Here is a 24,203-nt window from a genome sequence, read left to right as displayed (position 1 = left end):
GCAGACATTTAGCAAATGCCAGTTAAGGAGCTCAGGCTCAGACTGTTGCTCTGTTAGAACGAGCCCCTGCTGAATCTGGAAGGAAAAGCAGACATTTATAGCAAATGCCAGTTGAGGAGCTCAGGCTCAGACTCTTGCTCTGTTAGAACGAGCCCTAGACACTGCTTTACGACTTGTAGATACAGCAAAAAATTCTCCCATTTCCCCCCTTTACTCAGAGATATACCTACCACCTGCAATTTGCAATTGGGAAGGGAGTTAAGTAAAGCCTCCTCTCCATGATACAGATTTTTATATTTACTAATTTATTCACTCACACCATGCTTCTTGAGCGTATTTTAGAACCTGTAGCCCACTTGACTCTGATCACAAAATGTATTTACTAGTACACTTCACACACTAAGAGTCTGAAATACCAAATACGCAGCAACACGGTCATTGAACACTGTTCTTAGGAATAAAAATACTAGTTATCAGGAATTTTCTTCTAATGGAGAGAACAATTAATTTAAGACAGTCTGCCAAGTTCAGTATTTAGATTTTCAACATATTTTTTTCTGTCTGGACTCATTAAGCCAACAGGATAATCATCCAAGCCTGAGATAGCTCCCAGCTTTCATTTCAGGACAAGTTCTTTTTCCCCCTAGCAGGCAGAAGGAAAGAAAAAGAATGTTTTCCAGGGTTTTCAGCTCAGGATCTCTTTTGAGCCACATTTGGTTTCAAGGAAGAAGCTGATGAAATATTAATAAAATTCAGCTGTAGATCAGGGAAGGTATTTAGGACATTCATTCCTGCTTGCAACACGTAAAGCAGAAATTCCAGTACAGTAAGGGCTTGGTGTGTTTGAAGCAGACAATACCTTCTCTCCTTCTTCGAGAAGCCGAAGCAAAGTTGTATTGTCAGTCTTCTCCTCTTCGTCAATCGAACTCCCCTCAACGATTTGATCCTGGGATTGGTCCTGGTTCTCATCATCTCCTCCATCAGGAGCAGAGCGAGATCGTTTCAGGGGAGGCTTCACCAGGCCTGGAAAAGAAGAAAGGAGACAGATAAATATAAGCCTTGACACATAAAAAATTCACTTTGAAAACCTACTGAGCTTTGAAATCACTGATCTGACGCTAAGACAGAAAAACGAGCGTCCTACAGGATCCTTATCTTAATGCAAATGCATGAGAAGATAGAAAGGCAGGTAAGTTGAAAGAAAACCATCCAGGATAGAACAAATAATCTAACCTTTGACTCTTGCAATCGTGTCCTCCCCGTGTTCTGGCTCCTGCTGGGTTGTTTCACCTACTGTATTCTCTTCGATAGCGTCCTGAAAGACGGCAGGGTTTCCAGAAGCCAGGCGCATGTAGTACTCCTTGCTGTCGTAACTTATCGCTCTTCGGTAACGAGCCGGTTTCTTAGAAATAATTGAAGAAATTGCTGGGTCAGTCAACTAACTCCTCACTCACCTCCCTAAAGGTGTTTCAGGAAGAGTGTGTGCAGCACGGTGCATGCCCACCACGTGTTCTGTGCATGCTCAAGTCACACACCGACACACCAACTCTGCGGTAGGATCTACTCTGCCAGATAATTTGAGAGGGAGCTACTCAGCCACCCAATTAATGATGGGCTTGCAGAAATGCCTGCAGATAAACCTACAACACTGGGGGGGGAAAATAAATAAGAAGCGTGGCCAGTACGTTATGAACTGTCACAAAAGGCTGGGATGTTCTGCTTCAGTTTGGTAGACCAGATGGCCATTTTATCATCTGTCCTAACTCCTACAACTTATTCCTTGCCCAGTTGACTTCTTCGCTGGGCAACGGTTTGAACAAAAAATTGCCTCAAGGAAAGATACAGACATGTGGAAAGTGATACGAACTTAAGGCCAGTGACTGGCCTTAAGGCTCAGAAATTCTTAATTAATTCAACTGGGTTGTTTTTTTTTCAGTAAATATTCTGATGGTTTGTGCCGGTCTCCTGCCCACAGGAGTATCCGTTTAATCAAACTTATTCTTTGAACAACATTTCTACCTTTGGGTGACAACAATGGATTATGATACATTTAATTATGGTGGTGGTGTGGTGGTTTTCTGGATTGGAGTTCTTTTTGGTTTGTTTGGGGTTGGTTTTGTTGAGGTTTGGTTTTTTTTTTTGGTGTTTTGTTTTTTGTTTTTCTTTTGTCCATCCCATCTCCCACCTCAGGCTAATTCTTATGTTCGTCACTTGATTATGGAGGTAATATTTCAAATAGAGGAACTAAATGAGGACCATAAACACATCAGAACTAACACAGGAGATACAGTTTTGTTTTTTGTTTTTCTTTTGTCCATCCCGTCTCCCACCTCAGGCTAATTCTTATGTTCCTCACTTGATTATGGAGGTAATATTTGAAATAGAGGAACTAAATGAGGACAATAAACACATCAGAACTAACAAAGGAGATTCAAGTGAAGATAAAAGAAATATTAAAGAACTTTTCCAAAATTAAAACACAGTGATGCGTGTGGATGGACGAAAACCCACTGATTTCATCCTGCAGTTGAAAATTTTCTTCTACGACTACTCTTTAACTCCACCCTCAAACTCTAGAAAGCTTATGAATGTGTTCAGTTCTTCATCATATAATTTTTTATTTGTTTTATAGCCTAAATTTCCCAATAATTTCAAAACTAGGTTGGGATAATCACAAAATATTATTATTATAAATCAAATAAATCCAGTTCAATGCTTTACATTATGTAGAACTGTAGAATACCAGTGCCATTTCAGTCAAGATTTTCTCTTGTTCACTTCTGGAATAATAACTGGAAATATATAACTTATTTTTTTTTGTTATTCTTCATCTGTGTGATAATATAGTGGGAAACTAAAAGACCCACAAAACCAAACTAGCTTTGTTCCAAGCGGATGCTTGGGATGACAAAGAGATTAAGATCAGCAACATGGAGATTCATTATTTCTGGTCAAATTTGCTGTCCCCAAAAATAATAATTTAAGGCACTGTCATCTAATTTGCTCACTTATGTTCAACCACGTCTTCACTCCTCAGCACCACAAAAATGCCACTTAAATGACGCTTAAAACCTCTGCGGAAACAATTTATGTAACACCCTACAAAGAGAAATCCTAACTAGCGCTGCTAACATGAAGAAAGGAAAACAGTAAAAATTTATGTTAGGTATTCTGTATAATAGAATTACTTTCATTTATAGGTATTAGTTTATTGTTGAATGTAATTCAACATGAGTGAACACACATTACACATCATACTTAGTGATGGGCAAGACTGTGAGTGTAATTAACAGAGAAGCAGCGTAATACTGAAATGCCTGCAGAACAGCCACTTCCAAACAAATCTGTCATTATCAAGGCAGGATTCATATTTTTTAAACAAATGTGTACACTTCATTAATCGTAAAAATGGGAAGTGAACTGAGACAAAATTAATCTGGGCTCTAACAAAAGAGCCTGGAGCATCTCTCTTAGGAGGAGAGGCTGAGGGACTTGGGTCTTTTGAGTCTGGAGAAGAGAAGGCTGAGGAGGGATCTGATCAAGGCTTAGAAATACTTCAAGGGAGGGTGTCAGGAGGATGGGGCTGGTCTTTTGTTGGTGGTGCCCAGGGACAGGACAAGAGGAAATGGGCACAAACTTGACTTGAAGTTCCATCTAAAGAAGTTCCACCTAAAGATGAGGAGGAACTTCCTTTCTATGAGGGTGGCAGAGCCCTGGCAGAGGCTGCCCAGGGAGGTGGTGGAGTCTCCTTCTCTGGAGACATTCCAGCCCCACCTGGACACTTTCCTGTGCAACCTGCTTTGGGTGGCCCCGCTTTGGGAGGGGGTTGGACTAGATGACCTCCAGAGGTCCCTTCCAACCCCATAACATTCTGTGATTCTGTGAAAAATAGGCCTGTTACAACCCAGTACGGCCAAAAACCAAGAAAAACTGCTCACCAGATCCTCTCCTAGAAAGAAACACTTACTTTCCCAGTAAGTGCTTCCAAGTGGTCACGTTGCCCATTACTAAACATCTTCCACCGACCATTAGTTCCCATCCCAAAGCCACACCACTCCACACAGTGAGAACAGTGATAGCACAGCCCAACACAGCCCGTTAGTGTGCAGCAAAGGAGGTCAGATCTACAGAAGGTTTTATTAGGTGAAGGCCGAGGAGAGCACAGCAACATCTTCTAACGTGATTACAGGAAAAAAAAAAACACCTTTAGGCCTGGAAATATTTATTGAAAGAGCAAGTTGAAAGCCAAACGTAGAAGCCTTGTTAAGATTGCCTAACATGCAGAAGGGATAATAAAAAAAAAAAGTTGCATTTATTTTACATTCTTTCAGTCAGTGTGCTCGTTTCTTTACCTTTTGAGGAATGGTATCATCGGGTGTCTCAGGAAGTCTACTTGAGAAGTCAGACTGAAAACAGGGCATCAATGATATAAGCATCAGAGAAAGAACACTTTAGAGAAGAATGTATGATGGCACGTTCTCTGCTTTGCCTGAGTTTGACTGTCACCACAGCTATTGTGTGTCAGATTGTGAGGGGACAAAACCACCTCATGGTTTAAACCTGGCTGAATGCTATTTTTTTGTTTGCTTGGTTTATTGCCACGCTTTCAAAGGCCACATGCGTTTCTGCTACACAGCCCACGTTCACATTCACAGATGAATGAAAGCACATTTCACAAACGCACCAAACCAAGGCCTGTGGGCTGTTTTTTTTCTCTTTTTTTTTTTATTTTTATTTTTCAGATCACTGTTTACTGACTGTGTGATCTTGCATAAGGCCGAGAACTCAGACTGAAACTCCTGTAGTTGTGGTACTTCTAAAGGCTGCAGAGGTTTGTGATGGTGTCTCTGGGATGGAAGTACACCTCATCTTGTGCAATTCCTAATCTTTGAGTTCACCTAGTTTTGAGCCAAGTGATCCAGCCCCTTTCCGAAATACGCGATGAGGAACAACAACTGGACCTCACCAACCACTTAGGCCATCCAGACAGAACACCAGGTAATACCGACAGAGTAAAACGTGTCTCTTAAGAAAAAGTTAACAAAAACCCCACTGAATTTACAAGAGGGCATAAATTGGAATAGGCTGCCCAGGGAGGGGGTTGAGTCACCATCCCTGAATGTGTTTAAGGGACGTTTAGATGGGGTACTGTGGGATATGGTGTAGGGGAGGACTTTGTTGAGTAGGGTAGATGGTTGGACTCGATGATCCCAAGGGTCTCTTCCAACCTGAATGATTCTATGACTCTATGATTCTATAAATTACTCATCACAAAAGCTTGAACACTCACCAGCAAGTTCGTTTCTTGCTCGGCTTCAGGCATGTAGGGATACTGGGTATAAAACATGTCATTCCGCACCATCTTCTTCCTCATTCTGCAGGGACCCTCAGTCATCTCCAACATCCACTTGTCCAGGTGGGAGCCGATGGGAGGGCCCCACAAACCTCGCTCTCGTAGCAACTCGTATTCAATTTGAGACCACTCTTCTGTCACGTATTTTAACGCGTTCTGCTGACGCTGAATACAAAAAACATTTGCATATGCTTCAGGAGTGATGCTTTTAAGCTCTTCTCTTAAGCAAGCAGAGGCATTTTCACTACGTTACAGAAAAAGGCGTAATAATTCATAATTCCAGCAGCATTTTCTAGTAAGCCTTAATGAGATTTCTGGTGTCAGTCACCATAAAAGCAGGGTTCATATTGCAATCCTCTCAACAAAAAGGGAATAAAAAGAAGGTAAAAGCTCTGCTTTTGGTTTGTATGGTTGATTGAATTTATTTCTGAATGGCAAATATAAAAGAAATGTAAGACTAATGCACTTATTTTGAAAAACTGCTTTAGGAAAAATTATTTTGGAGGCCTTCCCTGCCTGTATTCACATTGGAGAGAGAAGTTAAATGAAGCAAAGTTTGGAGGTTGTCTCTTAACTAATTGCTTTCAATGACTTGTCTCTCTCAGAAGCTGATTTCTTAAGATTTATAGCACACAGCTCAGCAGCCTGTTTGAACCAAAGATCTCTGGGGATGTTTAGAAGAAACCACAGGGTACAATGATTTCATTCTGGAAGGCACAGAGCAACCACTTTCTATCACTGCATGATTTGGGAAAGGCACCATGAGATCTTCTGTTACTATAAAAGTAACGTTTGTATATGATGCTTCTCTGCATCTTAAGGTTTTGCTCAACGTTTTAGAAATACAGCATATACTAGCACATTTCCAGTCTCTCTCTTTTTTTCCCTTCTGATTTTTTGCTTCTAAGGAAAGACTACATAAATTTCTGGAAAAAAACAATATTATGATTTAACATGTAATAATATTGCTACGTGAGTTTCCACCTACAACCAGATCAAAATGAGTTTCCTCATTTGTTTATTTGATTGCATTTAAAAAACCCTTAAAAATAACAACTGTATCTAAGCTTTCAAGCATTTCACCAATGACAACCTAATATTTCACAAGCCCCATACCGAGGAATGGGATCATTATACCCTAAACAGGTCAAAATATCCTCGTCAGGCAATGAATCCTTTGAACCATACCTCCTGATATTCCTTATACTGCATGTCCACCAGGTCCCGAACCACTGCGATGTGGGTAAACATCCACTGGGAAATTTCCTAATACAAAGGTAAAAAGGACAGATGGAATGACACTTTATAAAAGAAGATTTTGAGTGAAAAGCCTATGAATACATCACCTTGCTAAACCTGCTCACAAAGGATCGTTTCTTAAATAAATAATTAAAAAAAGGACTTAGATAATGAACCTAATGAATTTCATTAGGTATTTAAGGTTTTGTTTTGTTTGTTGTTGAGGCAGTAAATTTGTGTATAGGAATCTACTTTAAAAGAAACTGGCAAATATTTGGAAAATATCCCAAACACTTGCCTAGCAGTTCAGAACACTCCCAAACAGCCAGAGATTGGCACTGACAAATATGATTATTTTTCCCTATTTCCTTTTAAGCAATGTTTTGTGGATGCTACCTAGTTCTTTGGACATCCTCAGGACACCCAGCACCCCTCACTGTGTACCGCGATATACCTGTTTCCATGTTATATGTCTCCTTGTGGCAGGAATACACCTGTCCCCTCAGACCCAACATGTCCCCAGTGTTTCCAGCGCTAAATACAGTGAGAATTCAGTCCTCCAAAACTTTCAAACCCCTCTCTTTCCTCTGTTTTCAGTGCCTCAAATGCTTTATACTAACTCCTTGCGATGCCCCACCAGGTACTGTCCTACTGGGAGCACCCCTGCTGTGCTACTCTGCTCTAACTTATTTTATTTTTAAACAAGAGTGTTTGTAAAGCGAATGTCCAGTTCTACCATCACATATTGTTTTGCTAAACTCTTCTCTGTCATACATGGTCATAAAGGGATTTTCCCCAAACCACATAAATCTTGGGGGCAGGGTGGAAAAAAAAAAAAACCAGGACAAGCATCTATCTCACAGCTTCCACTTCAGAGCAGTGTTGCAAACTGAATTTAAGACCCAGACTAGCAAAGCAATAAAGCACATATATATAACCAGAAGCAGTCTCACCAACAACAAAGAATTTAACTGTTGGCTTAATGTTACAGATGTGCCTATTAGATGAGGACACACAGAAGCAAGATGCCCCGTCTGGATATTCAAAAAAGGGGTAAGAAAACCCCTTACATTGGGATAATCACCACAAACCCTAAACACACCTTTTGTTGGATTTTAGAGGGCGTGTTATTAATTAACAGAAGTTACCTGTGTGGAGAGGTTGTGTTTGTTGAGCCCGCTCTCCTTGCGGTTTCTCCTGGAGCCGGTCAGTTTAGAGAGGCCAAAGCCACTGCTGACTCGTGAAAGTTTGGACTGGGTGCTTGGAACCAGAGCCTCCCCTCTACTGATGCATTTCTTCTCGTGAGCTGAAAAACAAAAAAAAAGCGTTGGGAGCACTTTTTAGGTGGTTTTCTTCTCCCTATTCCCATTACAGTTGGGTTTTCTTTAAATAGAATTAACCTTTTCTGGTGACTTAAAAGGGTGGGTGTTTTCGGGATTAGGGTGTGTGTGTCTGTGTATTTTGTTTGTTTTTTGTTTTGTTTTTTTTTTTAATTGTTATTTGTTTGTTTTAAGAGTGCCCAGCAGCACTCACATTGATGTCAAACATTTGTGACTTGCATAAGCAAAGATTCCCAGGTAAAACGTGGGAATTACCTGCAACACGTTTGAACCAAAGATCTCTGGGGATGTTTAGAAGAAACCACAGGGTACAATGATTTCATTCTGGAAGGCACAGAGCAACCACTTTCTATCACTGCATGATTTGGGAAAGGCACCATGAGATCTTCTGTTACTATAAAAGTAACGTTTGTATATGATGCTTCTCTGCATCTTAAGGTTTTGCTCAACGTTTTAGAAATACAGCATATCCTAGCACATTTCCAATGTGTGTCCAATCTCTCTCTTTTTTTCCCCTTCTGATTTTTTGCTTCTAAGGAAAGACTACATAAATTTCTGGAAAAAAACAATATTATGATTTAACATGTAATAATATTGCTACATGAGTTTCCACCTACAACCAGATCAAAATGAGTTTCCTCATTTGTTTATTTGATTGCATTTAAAAAACCCTTAAAAATAACAACTGTATCTAAGCTTTCAAGCATTTCACCAATGACAACCTAATATTTCACAAGCCCCATACCGAGGAATGGGATCATTATACCCTAAACAGGTCAAAATATCCTCGTCAGGCAATGAATCCTTTGAACCATACCTCCTGATATTCCTTATACTGCATGTCCACCAGGTCCCGAACCACTGCGATGTGGGTAAACATCCACTGGGAAATTTCCTAATACAAAGGTAAAAAGGACAGATGGAATGACACTTTATAAAAGAAGATTTTGAGTGAAAAGCCTATGAATACATCACCTTGCTAAACCTGCTCACAAAGGATCGTTTCTTAAATAAATAATTTAAAAAATGACTTAGATAATGAACCTAATGAATTTCATTAGGTATTTAAGGTTTTGTTTTGTTTGATGTTGAGGCAGTAAATTTGTGTATAGGAATCTACTTTAAAAGAAACTGGCAAATATTTGGAAAATATCCCAAACACTTGCCTAGCAGTTCAGAACACTCCCAAACAGCCAGAGATTGGCACTGACAAATATGATTATTTTTCCCCTATTTCCTTTTAAGCAATGTTTTGTGGATGCTACCTAGTTCTTTGGACATCCTCAGGACACCCAGCACCCCTCACTGTGTACCGCGATATACCTGTTTCCATGTTATATGTCTCCTTGTGGCAGGAATACACCTGTCCCCTCAGACCCAACATGTCCCCAGTGTTTCAAGAGCTAAATACAGTGAGAATTCAGGAATTCAATCCTCCAAAACTTTCAAACCCCTCTCTTTCCTCTGTTTTCAGTGCCTCAAATGCTTTATACTAACTCCTTGCGATGCCCCACCAGGTACTGTCCTACTGGGAGCACCCCTGCTGTGCTACTCTGCTCTAACTTATTTTATTTTTAAACAAGAGTGTTTGTAAAGCGAATGTCCAGTTCTACCATCACATATTGTTTTGCTGAGCTCTTCTCTGTCATACATGGTCATAAAGGGATTTTCCCCAAACCACATAAATCTTGGGGGCAGGGTGGAAAAAAAAAAAAACCAGGACAAGCATCTATCTCACAGCTTCCACTTCAGAGCAGTGTTGCAAACTGAATTTAAGACCCAGACTAGCAAAGCAATAAAGCACATGTATAACCAGAAGCAGTCTCAAGACCCAGACTAGCAAAGCAATAAAGCACATATATATAACCAGAAGCAGTCTCACCAACAACAAAGAATTTAACTGTTGGCTTAATGTTACAGATGTGCCTATTAGATGAGGACACACAGAAGCAAGATGCCCCGTCTGGATATTCAAAAAAGGGGTAAGAAAACCCCTTACATTGGGATAATCACCACAAACCCTAAACACACCTTTTGTTGGATTTTAGAGGGCGTGTTATTAATTAACAGAAGTTACCTGTGTGGAGAGGTTGTGTTTGTTGAGCCCGCTCTCCTTGCGGTTTCTCCTGGAGCCGGTCAGTTTAGAGAGGCCAAAGCCACTGCTGACTCGTGAAAGTTTGGACTGGGTGCTTGGAACCAGAGCCTCCCCTCTACTGATGCATTTCTTCTCGTGAGCTGAAAAACAAAAAAAAAGCGTTGGGAGCACTTTTTAGGTGGTTTTCTTCTCCCTATTCCCATTACAGTTGGGTTTTCTTTAAATAGAATTAACCTTTTCTGGTGACTTAAAAGGGTGGGTGTTTTCGGGATTAGGGTGTGTGTGTCTGTGTATGGTGGGTGTTTTCGGGATTAGGGTGTGTGTCTGTGTATTTTGTTTGTTTGTTTGTTTTTTATTGTTATTTGTTTGTTTTAAGAGTGCCCAGCAGCACTCACATTGATGTCAAACATTTGTGACTTGCATAAGGAAAGATTCCCAGGTAAAACGTGGGAATTACCTGCAACACAACAAACAGATTTGTTACTTCATCCATCAATTATCAAAATCAGGGTCCATGAGTTAGGAATTCGGAAGAGGTGAAAAAGAGCTATGTATAAATAAAATCATCACCTAGTCCCTCTCTAACCCCACCAACCTTAATTTTGCTGATTTACAATCCTTAAAGTGGGAATTCCAAAGAAGGGAGACAGCATCTGGAAAAATGCCTTTTTTTTTTTCCTTAAAACTGTTACAAAGATAACAGAATTTAGATCTTTTATGATAAAACCAGCAGATAGTAGAGAAAACGATGCAGCTGAGCACCACATCTGTACCCAAAAAGGAGCTACAACATGAGTCCACTGACCAACCTGGCAGCAAAATACCCTGCATTGAGCAGAGAAGGTGGGTTGGCCAACTGCACCTTCTTGTGCACATACAGTCGTGCCAGTTGATAGTCAAGTCCACAAGGCTGGTGTGCCTACTTTAAAACTGAAGTAAAAATATTCCAGCTTAATTCAGCTCTCTCAACAACCTCACATTCTCCCCATACTCAGCTAATGAGTTATACTGTTTATTGGTTACCTTTGATTTAGAAAGTACACACGTTCCTCACACTTTCTTCAATTCACTCCACCTCTGAGCTTTCTTTTTTCTTCTAACTTTCTTCTAGCAATAATTTCTCCTTCTCCTAATGTTTCTCCTTCATTCTACTCAAAACATTTCTGCAAATACACTGATGTGGAGGTGTCCTGTCCCTATTTTTCCCCCTCTTCTCCCCACCCAGGCTCCTGCTCGGGCCATGGCCACCAGGGCCATTCGGGCCATGGCCACCACGGCCATCACAACATCAGCTGTGACAACTTGCACCTGGACTTTGGGGGATTGGCTGGCAACAGCAGGCAAAACACTCTCTGGAGTGGGGACCTAGACAGTTTATTCCCATGAGGATATGACTATAGGTCAATTATCTCACTCTATAAATATTGGACAGCTCAATTATCTCACTCTATAAATAGTGGACAGACCCGTTGAACTGTCCTGGATGGCAGCAGCTCCACGCCAGGGTCTCCCCTGTGGTGAGGACACTCACTTAAGGTTCTACTCCTTCAGGTTGAGAGACTCCTTGCCCCAACAGGTTCTCCATAAGTGACTAACAGCCTGATAAACTTTGAAATCTTAGCTAAGTGATATAAAGGATTGATTGCACAGATATAACCCTTTAAACATAAACCCTTGACCAAGTCTGGGACCAGGATTGGACCCACCCAGACTCCTCTCTGAGAAGGAGCTTAGAAAGGCAGGGGGTCCTTCCTGAACCTCCTGACTCCAGGGGAGGGTCTCCCTGACAGTGTCTGACCCTGTCCTCTGGGCAGTCAATAACAGAGTGGGCCTTGACATCAAATCTCATGAAACACTGTCGCATTCATTACTAATTTTGTTAAATCACTGTTTCACCTTAATAAATACTTCACTCCTCCTCTCTTAGGAGCTGGACATCAAATCTCATGAAACACTGTCGCATTCATTACTAATTTTGTTAAATCACTGTTTCACCTTAATATTTCACTCCTTTTCTCTTAGGAATGAAGTTAATCACTCCGCCCATGACAACTGACTATCAGGGAGATACTGGAAACTTGAGCAAACATCAGCCAGGGACAAAGCACATCTAGAAATACAGAAACTGCAAAAACAAGTATTCCAAGTCTCCAAAAATGCTTTCTGTACATCCAGGTTAACCTCAAGTGCTTTACAGCCATACAATCATCAATGGAATGGAATCATGGAATCAATGGAATCATCAAATGGAATCACATCGATGGAATTTTATTATTTGCTGTCCCAGCTCTAATTCGGTCCAGCAGGAGTTACACAAGCACAGAACTGATTTGTGTTTAACTTGTTGTCCACCAGGATTCACCAGGATCCACCACCATTCAGGGTCCTTTTCCTGCAAAGCTGCTTCCTCTGCTGACCAGATTTCCCAGTCAGGAAGGAGAAGTCACCGCATGTTGTATCGATGGAATTTTATTATTTGCTGTCCCAGCTCTAATTCGGTCCAGCAAGAGTTACACAAGCACAGAACTGATTTGTGTTTAACTTGTTGTCCACCAGGATTCACCAGGATCCACCACCATTCAGGGTCCTTTTCCTGCAAAGCTGCTTCCTCTGCTGACCAGATTTCCCAGTCAGGAAGGAGAAGTCACCGCATGTTGTCAGCTGGAGAAGAGGAGGCTCCGGGGAGACCTAATAGCAGCCTTCCAGTCCCTGAAGGGGCCTACAGGAAGGCTGGGGAGAGCCTGTTTAGAAAGGCCTGCAGTGACAGGACGAGGGGCAATGGCTTCAAGCTGGAGGGGAACAGATTTAGACTGGAGATGAGGAGAGGGTTCTTCACTGTGAGGGTGGTGGAGCACTGGAACAGGTTGCCCAGGGAGGTGGTTGAGGCCCCTTCCCTGGAGATATTCAAGGGGAGGCTCAACGAGGCCCTGGGCAACCTGGTCTGGTTGGGGGTGTCCCTGCTGACTGCGGGGAGGTCGGACTAGATGACCTTTGGAGGTCCCTTCCGGCCTCGGCAATTCTATGATTCTATGATCCCTGCTGCTAGAGGAGGACTGCTCAATCAAGGCATTTCCAATCACGATCACAAGACCCAGTGTTTGCAGGCTTCCCCCAAGACATGCTCCAGAGGGGTCCCCCTCCTTGCCTGGCACATCCAGTCCTGAGAATGGCAACACAGGTCACCCCAAGGGAAGAAGCTGATGGAACCCATCACTGTAAGAGAGTAAGTCTGATGGAACCCATCACTGGAGAGTAAGTCTTATGAGGAGAGGCTGAGGGAGCTGGGGGTGTTCAGTCTGGAGGAGACTGAGGGGAGACCTTCTCGCTCTCTCCAACTCCCTGAAATCCACGATTCAGGACAGGTAAATCCTCAATTACACTTACCCAAGTGATTTTGCCAACACTTTAAACTTGCTTCCTCAATCAGCTGTCTCGCAACAGTGATATCCACTTGGCCACGATCGTTGACAGGTAGGGTCACTTTGAAAACTTCTTCTAAAACCTGTTTTTTACTGTGGATCAGCTCCGTCCACACTCTGTTTATGGCTTTTAAAAGAAGCTGGCGACCTGCAGAGGTACGAGAACACAGAGAGCAAGCTCTCTACGGTGCTTTTGTTATTTTACAGTGCTTTTGTTATTTTACAGTAGTGAACTGAATAATTTCTGCAATTATACTCTAGTTTCCTCCCCTCTTGCATGACCTGTGAAATGCCTTTGGTCATTTCTGACCAAAGAAAAATGGTCAGACTGCCTTTTTTTTTGCCATTTATATGCTATCACAAAGTATCTGACAGCTAATTTTGGCTTTTTTTTTTTTCTGCAAATTGGAAACACTGGCTCTGGTTAGTTGTGATTCTTCTCCCACATCCATCTATCAACAAAATGAGATTCCAAATAAAAAAAAAAATCTTCGAGAAGCATATGTCTGTAAACACATATGTAATTCCACACATACATTATGCTTTAATATTTTTACATATGACTGTGTGCATAAGTACATATATATTAAATATATACATGTAAGAAAAAAAAAAAAATAATCATGGAATCCTTTCTTCCACTGCTGGTTCATAAATTTCTTTAGATTGAAAGATCCCGAGGATGCCACTGAGTAATAATTTTACAGCTTATACCAATTATTTCTTACCTCTGCTCATGTAAGATCCAGCTGATGCAAAACCACGACGCACACTTAAAGTCACCCATTTCTATTGCGTTCGACTCGGTGCATGTGAAGCAGTATTTCTAATTCTGATGCACGTCCCCACAACAATGAAGAACTCTTGCTATTGTCTTGGTATTTCTAAGGGGTTTTTCATCTATTTTTTTAATATATATTTTTATACACACTGTCCCTCCCCCAACACACCCAGCCCTATGAGTAACTGGGGTAAGGATCAGTGATATAACACCCCACAGAAGTGGCATCAGCAGACATCTGTGGCTTTGTCACTCTCAGGTTACCTTCGCTGACGTCTTGATTGTAGACTCCATCTGGTTCTATATCAGAGGGGATCATAATGTGCCAAGTTGTCATCCTGGCTTCTGCTTCCAATCCAAACCCATCGACGTTGCTACAAATACACCATGAATTAACAACAAACAGAAAAAAAAACCTTCCAGCTGAAGCATTTGTGACAGTGTCACAAAGATTAATAGGTGCTACTACAGCAACGTCTTCACTTTTGTCCACCAGAGCTCTGGTAACCTGCAGCCACGAGCTGAACTGAAGGTTCATGAAAAATGACACGCCACGGACACCGGTGACACTAGAGGAAGATGGTAATGTTTGAAAGGACACAAAAACAGATGAGGCCACCAATGGAGCACGTGAGGGGTTCTGCTGACGATGCTTCTCAAAGCGCCTTTGGATGAAACACAAGTTGTACATCTTTTTGGAAATTGAAAAAACCACAAATGCCAGGCAGGCACTGACAGCAATGCAGAAAAGTGGGTGTCTACAGCATTTGTCACAGGCATCTGATTAAATGCCTGACTAGACTTACTCAATGCCACCCATCCAAGTACTAAGACACAACATTTGTAGGAGATGATTCAATAGACAATAAATCTAACGACAGGTCCCTTTGACTATTAATTACTTAGGACCAATATTTCTTTCTACCTTGAAAACATTTCGAATTATCAAAGCAAAACACCAAAAAGGCTTCAATGGCTGGAAAGTTACAAGCTGTTAACCAGAATTCGCTGACTTATTCACAAGTTGAGTGTCAATTGCTGAGAGAGAACAGGTTTTGTCTGTCTCAGACAGAGCTATTTACCTTCCCACGTGCAGGTTGATCAAGCAGTGAGCTAGGCAGCTGATGAACTCTTGGTCATGGTTGCCAGGTCCCAAAATCAAATTTCTGTTCACGGTAAGGACCCTCAGGGAATCAAGGAGAGCCACTTGCTGAGGAACAGTTTTGTGCGGCCTTGAGAACTGATACAAGATGGTCCTGTTCAGGCAGTGATAAATAGCATCCAGCGATAGTCCCTGAGATCTTCTTTTTGACTGATGTGAAGGAAAAACACATCATCAGATAGTAGAAAAAAAACCCAATTTACTGGCACACAATCTTCCTCCGAATTGACTCATACTCATTTCTCAAAAATCAGTATTTTGCTGAAAGTGTCAATTCCGTTAATTTCAAGGACCAAAATGACATTAATACACGATACACTTAAAATTCAAACATCTATGAAGATGCTGATTTCAAACAATAAAAGTCTTCTAATAATCTCCAACAAAAGCGCATGAGGAAGCTTCTCAAAAATAAATTCAAGATAAATTCAGGAAGCTCCTCAAAATTCACGTGAGGGAAATTTCATTGCTTATTTTGGGAGATTTGTAAAAAATTATGTCATCTGAAAGCAGTTTTTACTCTAAAATGGTCCATGCTGACCAGATGTGCTAGAAAAGCTTAGTAAAGACAAAGAAAGTCCAGGGAAGAAAAGAGTACCTCTATGGTGACCTGACATGCATCACTAGCAGGTTCCTCAGTGACATCTCTCCATGGATTTTAAGAAAAAAACCCAAGAAAATGTTTTTGCAAGCAGGCTAATAGAAAAATACTGTTACCTGTGCAATCAGCTGGATTATGAAGTCCACAAGAAGTTTGGATTCTTTGTTGAACATGCCCTGCCAAAGCTTATCTACCACACGCTGTGTGAAATAAAACACATTGTTCACCAGCACTTGGTAGCTTCCTCCACTCGTTATAGGCAAGGATGCATCTTCAAAAAAAAAAAAATAATCATGGAATCCTTTCTTCCACTGCTGGTTCATAAATTTCTTTAGATTGAAAGATCCCGAGGATGCCACTGAGTAATAATTTTACAGCTTATACCAATTATTTCTTACCTCTGCTCATGTAAGATCCAGCTGATGCAAAACCACGACGCACACTTAAAGTCACCCATTTCTATTGCGTTCGACTCGGTGCATGTGAAGCAGTATTTCTAATTCTGATGCACGTCCCCACAACAATGAAGAACTCTTGCTATTGTCTTGGTATTTCTAAGGGGTTTTCCATCTATTTTTTTAATATATATTTTTATACACACTGTCCCTCCCCCAACACACCCAGCCCTATGAGTAACTGGGGTAAGGATCAGTGATATAACACCCCACAGAAGTGGCATCAGCAGACATCTGTGGCTTTGTCACTCTCAGGTTACCTTCGCTGACGTCTTGATTGTAGACTCCATCTGGTTCTATATCAGAGGGGATCATAATGTGCCAAGTTGTCATCCTGGCTTCTGCTTCCAATCCAAACCCATCGACGTTGCTACAAATACACCATGAATTAACAACAAACAGAAAAAAAAACCTTCCAGCTGAAGCATTTGTGACAGTGTCACAAAGATTAATAGGTGCTACTACAGCAACGTCTTCACTTTTGTCCACCAGAGCTCTGGTAACCTGCAGCCACGAGCTGAACTGAAGGTTCATGAAAAATGACATGCCACAGACACCGGTGACACTAGAGGAAGATGGTAATGTTTGAAAGGACACAAAAACAGATGAGGCCACCAATGGAGCACGTGAGGGGTTCTGCTGACGATGCTTCTCAAAGCGCCTTTGGATGAAACACAAGTTGTACATCTTTTTGGAAATTGAAAAAACCACAAATGCCAGGCAGGCATTGACAGCAATGCAGAAAAGTGGGTGTCTACAGCATTTGTCACAGGCATCTGATTAAATGCCTGACTAGACTTACTCAATGCCACCCATCCAAGTACTAAGACACAACATTTGTAGGAGATGATTCAATAGACAATAAATCTAACGACAGGTCCCTTTGACTATTAATTACTTAGGACCAATATTTCTTTCTACCTTGAAAACATTTCGAATTATCAAAGCAAAACACCAAAAAGGCTTCAATGGCTGGAAAGTTACAAGCTGTTAACCAGAATTCGCTGACTTATTCACAAGTTGAGTGTCAATTGCTGAGAGAGAACAGGTTTTGTCTGTCTCAGACAGAGCTATTTACCTTCCCACATGCAGGTTGATCAAGCAGTGAGCTAGGCAGCTGATGAACTCTTGGTCATGGTTGCCAGGTCCCAAAATCAAATTTCTGTTCACGGTAAGGACCCTCAGGGAATCAAGGAGAGCCACTTGCTGAGGAACAGTTTTGTGCGGCCTTGAGAACTGATACAAGATGGTCCTGTTCAGGCAGTGATAAATAGCATCCAGCGATAGTCCCTGAGATCTTCTTTTTGACTGATGTGAAGGAAAAACACATCATCAGATAGTAGAAAAAAAAACCAATTTACTGGCACACAATCTTCCTCCGAATTGACTCATACTCATTTCTCAAAAATCAGTATTTTGCTGAAAGTGTCAATTCCGTTAATTTCAAGGACCAAAATGACATTAATACACGATACACTTAAAATTCAAACATCTATGAAGATGCTGATTTCAAACAATAAAAGTCTTCTAATAATCTCCAACAAAAGCGCATGAGGAAGCTTCTCAAAAATAAATTCAAGATAAATTCAGGAAGCTCCTCAAAATTCACGTGAGGGAAATTTCATTGCTTATTTTGGGAGATTTGTAAAAAATTATGTCATCTGAAAGCAGTTTTTACTCAGCTGCCCCATACTAAAATGGTCCATGCTGACAAGATGTGCTAAAAAAAGCTTAGTAAAGACAAAGAAAGTCCAGGGAAGAAAAGAGTACCTCTATGGTGACCTGACATGCATCACTAGCAGGTTCCTCAGTGACATCTCTCCATGGATTTTAAGAAAAAAACCCAAGAAAATGTTTTTGCAAGCAGGCTAATAGAAAAATACTGTTACCTGTGCAATCAGCTGGATTATGAAGTCCACAAGAAGTTTGGATTCTTTGTTGAACATGCCCTGCCAAAGCTTATCTACCACACGCTGTGTGAAATAAAACACATTGTTCACCAGCACTTGGTAGCTTCCTCCACTCGTTATAGGCAAGGATGCATCTTCACCTAGGTAATAAAAAAACCCAAAGTTTTCTTCATTTATCAAAAAAACCACATCTGCATAAATACATTCACATTAGTCTGTGCTTTCTAGACTTCTGTAACAGAGAAAGAGACTCAAAGAAAAAGCTAAAAAAACCTCATGGCTTCCCTATAATGATCTTTGACCGTAAGCAAATGTTTGAAAACAACGAAGACCAAAAAAGGAGGGGCTGAGGTGGGAAGAATCCAGAAGAAACAGTACTCCTAGGATCCCGAGGCATCATATTTAGGTATGGTGCTCCTTTTCAATCGGAGCTGCACGTGTGCAGAACCACCTGCAGATATTTTAAATTATACTTTTTGCTTTTTCAAAAATTAAAGACCTTTTTAAAACACCTGGAGATGACAAGTGATACTTAGCTGGTGTCACTCCTCCCTCGCTGCGCTTTGCTCAATAAAACTGAGTCAAGGCACATCAGCTGCACGTGTCTGTGTGTACAGTGCAGTGACAGGACAAGGGGGAACGGTTTTAAATTGAAAGAGGGGAGATTTAGATGAGATACCAGAAAGAAATTCTTTGCTGTGAGGGTGGTGAGACACTGGAACAGGTTGCCCAGAGAAGCTGTGGATGCCCCATCCCTGGAAGGGTTCAAGGCCAGGCTGGATGGGGCTTGGAGCAACCTGGTCTGGCGGGAGGTGTCCCTGCCCAGGGCAGGGGGGTTGGGACTCGATGATCTTTAAGGTCTCTTCCAACTCTAACCATTCTATGATACTCCGACAGGCCTTGTCACGATCATCTAAACCCATACTCAGGTGGGACAGCCCACCCTACTGACAACAAAGTTACAAGCTTCTAATTCTCTTCCTTTCTATTTATTAACTGGATCAACGGAGCACTAATCCCAGAGTTTTTTTTCTGGGGTAGTACGCTCATAATAAAACTACGGTCGGAGGAAATGGAGACAAAGCTAACTTTTAAAAACCGAAGTCCCACCAGGGATAAACTGACAAAAGCTCCAGATTCTCTACCAAGGTGAGGATCAGACAGATGAGGCAACATCCAGTTTCGGTTCTTTTTGATGTGATTGATATTTGCTGGCCTATGTATCTCAAAGATCCGTGCCATACAGTTTTTCTGAATGACCTATTTTACAGCTTCGGCGCAATCAAGACAGTGGGGGAAGATGCAAGCACAGCAACACCATTTACACATCAAAGGGAAGGAAAGGGCAGGGGGAAAAAAAATAAAGACAATCACGTTGCAAGAAAACAGGACGATAATAAAGAAAAAGTTAAATAATCAAACCCTTTTGCTCAAAATCAATAGATTGCTAATTAAACTTGACTATATTACCCAATAAAACATCAGCCGCAAGCAAGTGGTCCATCACCCCATCCAAAACATATGTCTGAAACTCCTTCTGCTGAGTTCGTGTTGATCTTTCAGGAGAAGCCTGATAAAAAAAAAATACAACATCAAGATAATGAGCAGCTCTGAGTGAACAAAAAGGGGGAAAGGGAGGGTGCTCTTGGTGAATTTCTCTTTTCTCAGCTCTCACGAACTATGTTTTTTATCTCAACATTTTGTTTTGAGTAAAAAGCCTTGGCTTTATCTAAAAATTTAAGAATGCACATTGAGTATACATTAGCTGTATGCAGTCTTACAGAGTGGGCATCATTCCTATTAAAATGCAATAAATCTATCTTCTGTCACTGGAAAAGAACACATTCTGAAAAGATGCACAAATCTCTAATTAAACATATGGTTAAACTGTGATCTCCTCAGTTCACAGATTCACCTCCTTCAGTTAAAAACAAGTAAATGGGAAAGATCAAACACTGATCTTTCTGATCTGATGCCCAACTGCCCCAGGAAACGTGTGAGGAAATACACAGGCACAGCCCAAAATTCCTGCAGCTCTCAAAAGAATCAGGGAGACTCAGCAACACGCAGACTACGTAAGGAAAAGGCAGGTCGAGGGAGAATGTGAATTGATGTGACCTCAACATTTCAAAATACACTGGCTGAAGGAGGTGTGGGCAGCAAAACAGGAACTGAACTCCTCATTCCCTGCCTCAGCATTAACAGAAGGATGCTTTCTGCAGGTGTCATGAACTTTAAAAGGTAATTCACAGGAAGATAACACTGTTATTTTGTGAATTTTTATAGCCTACGACACCATGTGTCCTGCCACTTCTTTTTCTCTGATACAAATAAACCAGAAACCTTAATATTTCTGCAGGGAATTTAAGTTTTCAACAAAGCCAACACAGCTGTCATGGTCTGAAAGGTGTTTAACAAATGAATCATACTCCTCAAAAATAAAACTTGAAGAAAGCTACAACTTCCCATGCTGTCACTGTCGACCACCTAGTGTTGTGATCCACTACCTGTGTTTCCAGACAAAAGGAGGTACTGGCTAAGAGGCCAAAACAAGATTGATGGCTGCTCCAAAGCAAGGAGAAAATAGAAGTCAGACATCGACATAAAGTGTCACAATAAGTTCAAATAATAAAACCAGAACAAAACACGAAACCCCAAGAAACTGTACCTCTAGCAGAAGATCTACCAGTGGAGTCTGTTTGCTGGCTGGTGTGAGACACAAGTTATCAATTATCAGCACACGCATGAAGTCAAACACAAACTTCTTGGCAGGATGGTTGGTTAGGTAGGTCTTGGTGCCAACGTTGCAGTATTCCGACTGGCTCCTGTTCATGCCAGAATCAGCTGCAAAGGCTTTGAACTCTTCAGCTGGGGACCCAACTTCATCATCAAGATCAGTGACCTGTGAAAAACAGCATGTTGAAACCCTAGAGATGAGCAAATTAACAGCAATCTCCGCCACTCTGTTCTTCACTGGTCTTTCTAAGGCTATTCACTTCACATTTTGCTTCTTAAGAAGCCTTTTCACAAGACTGTTGTATTCAGGATCAGTTCCCTAATACACAACAGGAGAAACAACCAAATTCTAGTTTCAGGTTCCCAAGGCAAACAATAATCAGTGAAGATTGGCAGGAGTTAGGTGAGCTAGAGGTCACATTTCACTTTCACATACCAACAAGAAGTATTTGGGCAATTTCTAGATAAGTCACAAAAACAAATTTTCTCATTGCAAAGAAGAAAAGTTTTGAAAAAGTTACTAATTCCTAGGTGAGCTAGAGGTCACATTTCACTTTCATGTACCAACAAGAAGTACTTGGACTATTTCTAGATACTTCGCAAAAATAAATTTTCTCATTGCAAAGAAGATAAGTTTTAAAAAATTATTAATTCAAGCAGTTAAAATAAAATCAAGACAGAAGCCAGCTAAGAAAGGCCATAAATTCTACATGACAGAAAACAAAAAAGGGACTGAGTCTTTACAAATCCCCCCCAAAAACCCAGAACGGTCCCTACAGCTTTCCCGTTTCTGAGGAACAACAGCCTTTGAGGGGCTGGCTCTTCAAGACCATAACAAAAGCCCAAACACTAATAAAAGCTGTCAAAAACAAAAGCGTGACTGTCTTTATGTAATGTCCTCCTCCAAATTAAAGGGGAGACAATGTGATTCCCCTCAACAGGCTTATCACATCATCAGCCTACATGTGAAGTAAGCAAACGTTTTGAACATTTGGTTCACAAGCAGTTAAAATAAAATCAAGACAGAAGCCAGCTAAGAAAGGCCATAAATTCTACATGACAGAAAACAAAAAAGGGACTGAGTCTTTACAAATCCCCCCCAAAAACCCAGAACGGTCCCTACAGCTTTCCCGTTTCTGAGGAACAACAGCCTTTGAGGGGCTGGCTCTTCAAGACCATAACAAAAGCCCAAACACTAATAAAAGCTGTCAAAAACAAAAGCGTGACTGTCTTTATGTAATGTCCTCCTCCAAATTAAAGGGGAGACAATGTGATTCCCCTCAACAGGCTTATCACATCATCAGCCTACATGTGAAGTAAGCAAACGTGAACATTTGGTTCGCTTCAATGGGAGCGTTTTCCCAAAAAATTGAGAAGCCTGGACACATACTCTGCCATTCAAACCAGAAAATCTCAGAAAGGCTGAAGAATCAGTTAAGAATTTTCTCTCAATGCTGAATTTGGGTTGTAGTGTTTCGTTGGGGGAACCTGCCTGTTCTTCATCTATTTCACAAGGGATCGATAATTTCCACACATCTGGGCAGAGGGAAATGCTGGAGGAGCAAACCCATCTGGAGTCAAGAGAGCCCTCAAAGAGCAAGGAGCTCAAGCTGTCAGGCAGCTACACAAGGTTTTGAGGGACCTAGTAGTTAAAGTAAAACCTGCTCAGAGACACAAGGCTCACTCTCAAAACTCCATACAGGCGAGTGCCTGATCAGCAATCCCAGTTTAAGTGGCTTTTTTTGAGATTGCGTGCTCCTAGCATCTACTTCAAGTGCAAGTCTAACTCAAAAGCAAAATAAACTATCTTTATGAGAGACTCATATTTAAAAATTATCTCCCATTTTTATTGGCAACAAAAAGATGGCATGCCACCAGTACGTACTTCCTGAAGTATTTTGTCATACTCTCCCCGGTTCTAGCATTTGCCAACCTGTAGCCTAAGAATCCTTCCATGTTCTTAATAAAACTCCTTTTAGATGTTGGTTAACAGTAAGTGTTTGTTTCCTTTCTATTGATATTGTAGAAAAAGTATTATCTGTAAATGACACTAAGCTCAAAAAAATACTTCAGGCAGCCATGCAAGCGAAGTCACACTCACACCCTCTCCCGGCTTGAACTCAGTTCCAGGTAATACAAAAAAAAGCCTGTTTTGTGGTTAAGCCACAAAAGAAGAAATGGGAAGTGGGAGGAAGAAGGTTTTGATTTTATCACATCTTCCAGAGCAGAGGGCTGACAGCACAGGCTGACTCAGTCTCTTTGGCTTTTGTAAATGTGAGCTGCCATCGTTCATATGATTGAAAATAATGATCCACTAGAAAACAAATAAAGAGTGTACATTCCCCCTAAAATGCAGTTTCAGATGTCACTGCACAACAACTGCCTTTCAGCTGAACACACACTCCTCCTCCTGTCAAAACCCAAGTGCAAAACATCCAGCCTTTACAGCAATCTCTTTCCGTTTTATCCTTATAGGACCGTGAATTGTTAAATCCTCAAGAATCGTTAAATCCTCAAAAGTAACATTCAGAGGGAAACCAAACCACCCAGTTGGGTTTCCTACCATCTCAGAGTAAGGTCGTATGTTGAAAGGGAACACCGTTGCTGCCAGGGCACACAGGAACTCGGGGCTCATCCACAAGGAGACGAGGTCTGGCACGTTATGGTACAAATAGCGGAAGAACTGCATCAAGGTGACTGGATATTCTCGAAGCCAGGAGCCTTCTTCCTCCGACTGCCAAGGCTGGGTGGAAAAACAAACAGCACGTTAGCACAGGCTAATTGAAGAATGTTCATTTCAGAAAGGAGCTGCAGGAAGAGGAGCTGTAGGGTCAAACGTGCAATGAAACACGTGATCGTCACAGGTGCTCGAAGACGGGGCCAAACTTGATCAACCACATGGACTTCTTCAAGCCCAGCAGAAAGAGGTGACTGAGCACGTGGCCAAGCACATGATCAAGTGTGAAAAACACAGAATTACAGAATCTTCTAGGTTGGAAGGGACCTTAAAGATCATCTTGTCCAACCGTCAACCTAACTGACAAAAATAGTCACCCACACAACAAACAAGGAGCATCATCACTAAACCAGACCTCCCAGCACTACATCAACC

At 41.3% G+C, this 24,203-nt stretch overlaps 1 protein-coding gene across 1 annotated transcript in view; it reads right to left on the bottom strand.

Annotated features, from left to right (window-relative positions):
* The window catches only part of WDFY3 (WD repeat and FYVE domain containing 3), a 197,175-nt gene that overhangs the window by 30,809 nt on the left and 142,163 nt on the right, over nucleotides 1–24,203 (bottom strand). The window contains exons 34-45 of the mRNA XM_014949934.1: nucleotides 21,024–21,257; nucleotides 19,826–19,925; nucleotides 18,335–18,495; nucleotides 17,524–17,753; nucleotides 16,706–16,815; nucleotides 13,412–13,594; nucleotides 10,010–10,167; nucleotides 8,750–8,827; nucleotides 5,291–5,518; nucleotides 4,353–4,406; nucleotides 1,234–1,402; nucleotides 860–1,023 (exon numbers count right to left, since the gene is read on the bottom strand). Of these exons, the coding sequence (XP_014805420.1) occupies nucleotides 860–1,023; nucleotides 1,234–1,402; nucleotides 4,353–4,406; nucleotides 5,291–5,518; nucleotides 8,750–8,827; nucleotides 10,010–10,167; nucleotides 13,412–13,594; nucleotides 16,706–16,815; nucleotides 17,524–17,753; nucleotides 18,335–18,495; nucleotides 19,826–19,925; nucleotides 21,024–21,257 (1,869 nt within the window). The remainder of the gene's footprint in view (nucleotides 1–859; nucleotides 1,024–1,233; nucleotides 1,403–4,352; nucleotides 4,407–5,290; nucleotides 5,519–8,749; nucleotides 8,828–10,009; nucleotides 10,168–13,411; nucleotides 13,595–16,705; nucleotides 16,816–17,523; nucleotides 17,754–18,334; nucleotides 18,496–19,825; nucleotides 19,926–21,023; nucleotides 21,258–24,203) is intronic.

This window comes from Calidris pugnax, unplaced genomic scaffold (assembly GCF_001431845.1).
Source record: "Calidris pugnax isolate Ruff unplaced genomic scaffold, ASM143184v1 scaffold42, whole genome shotgun sequence".
Lineage (NCBI taxonomy): Eukaryota > Metazoa > Chordata > Aves > Charadriiformes > Scolopacidae > Calidris > Calidris pugnax.
The sequence above is the reverse complement of the archived record's forward strand: the minus strand, read 5'-3'. Positions and strand labels throughout refer to the sequence as shown.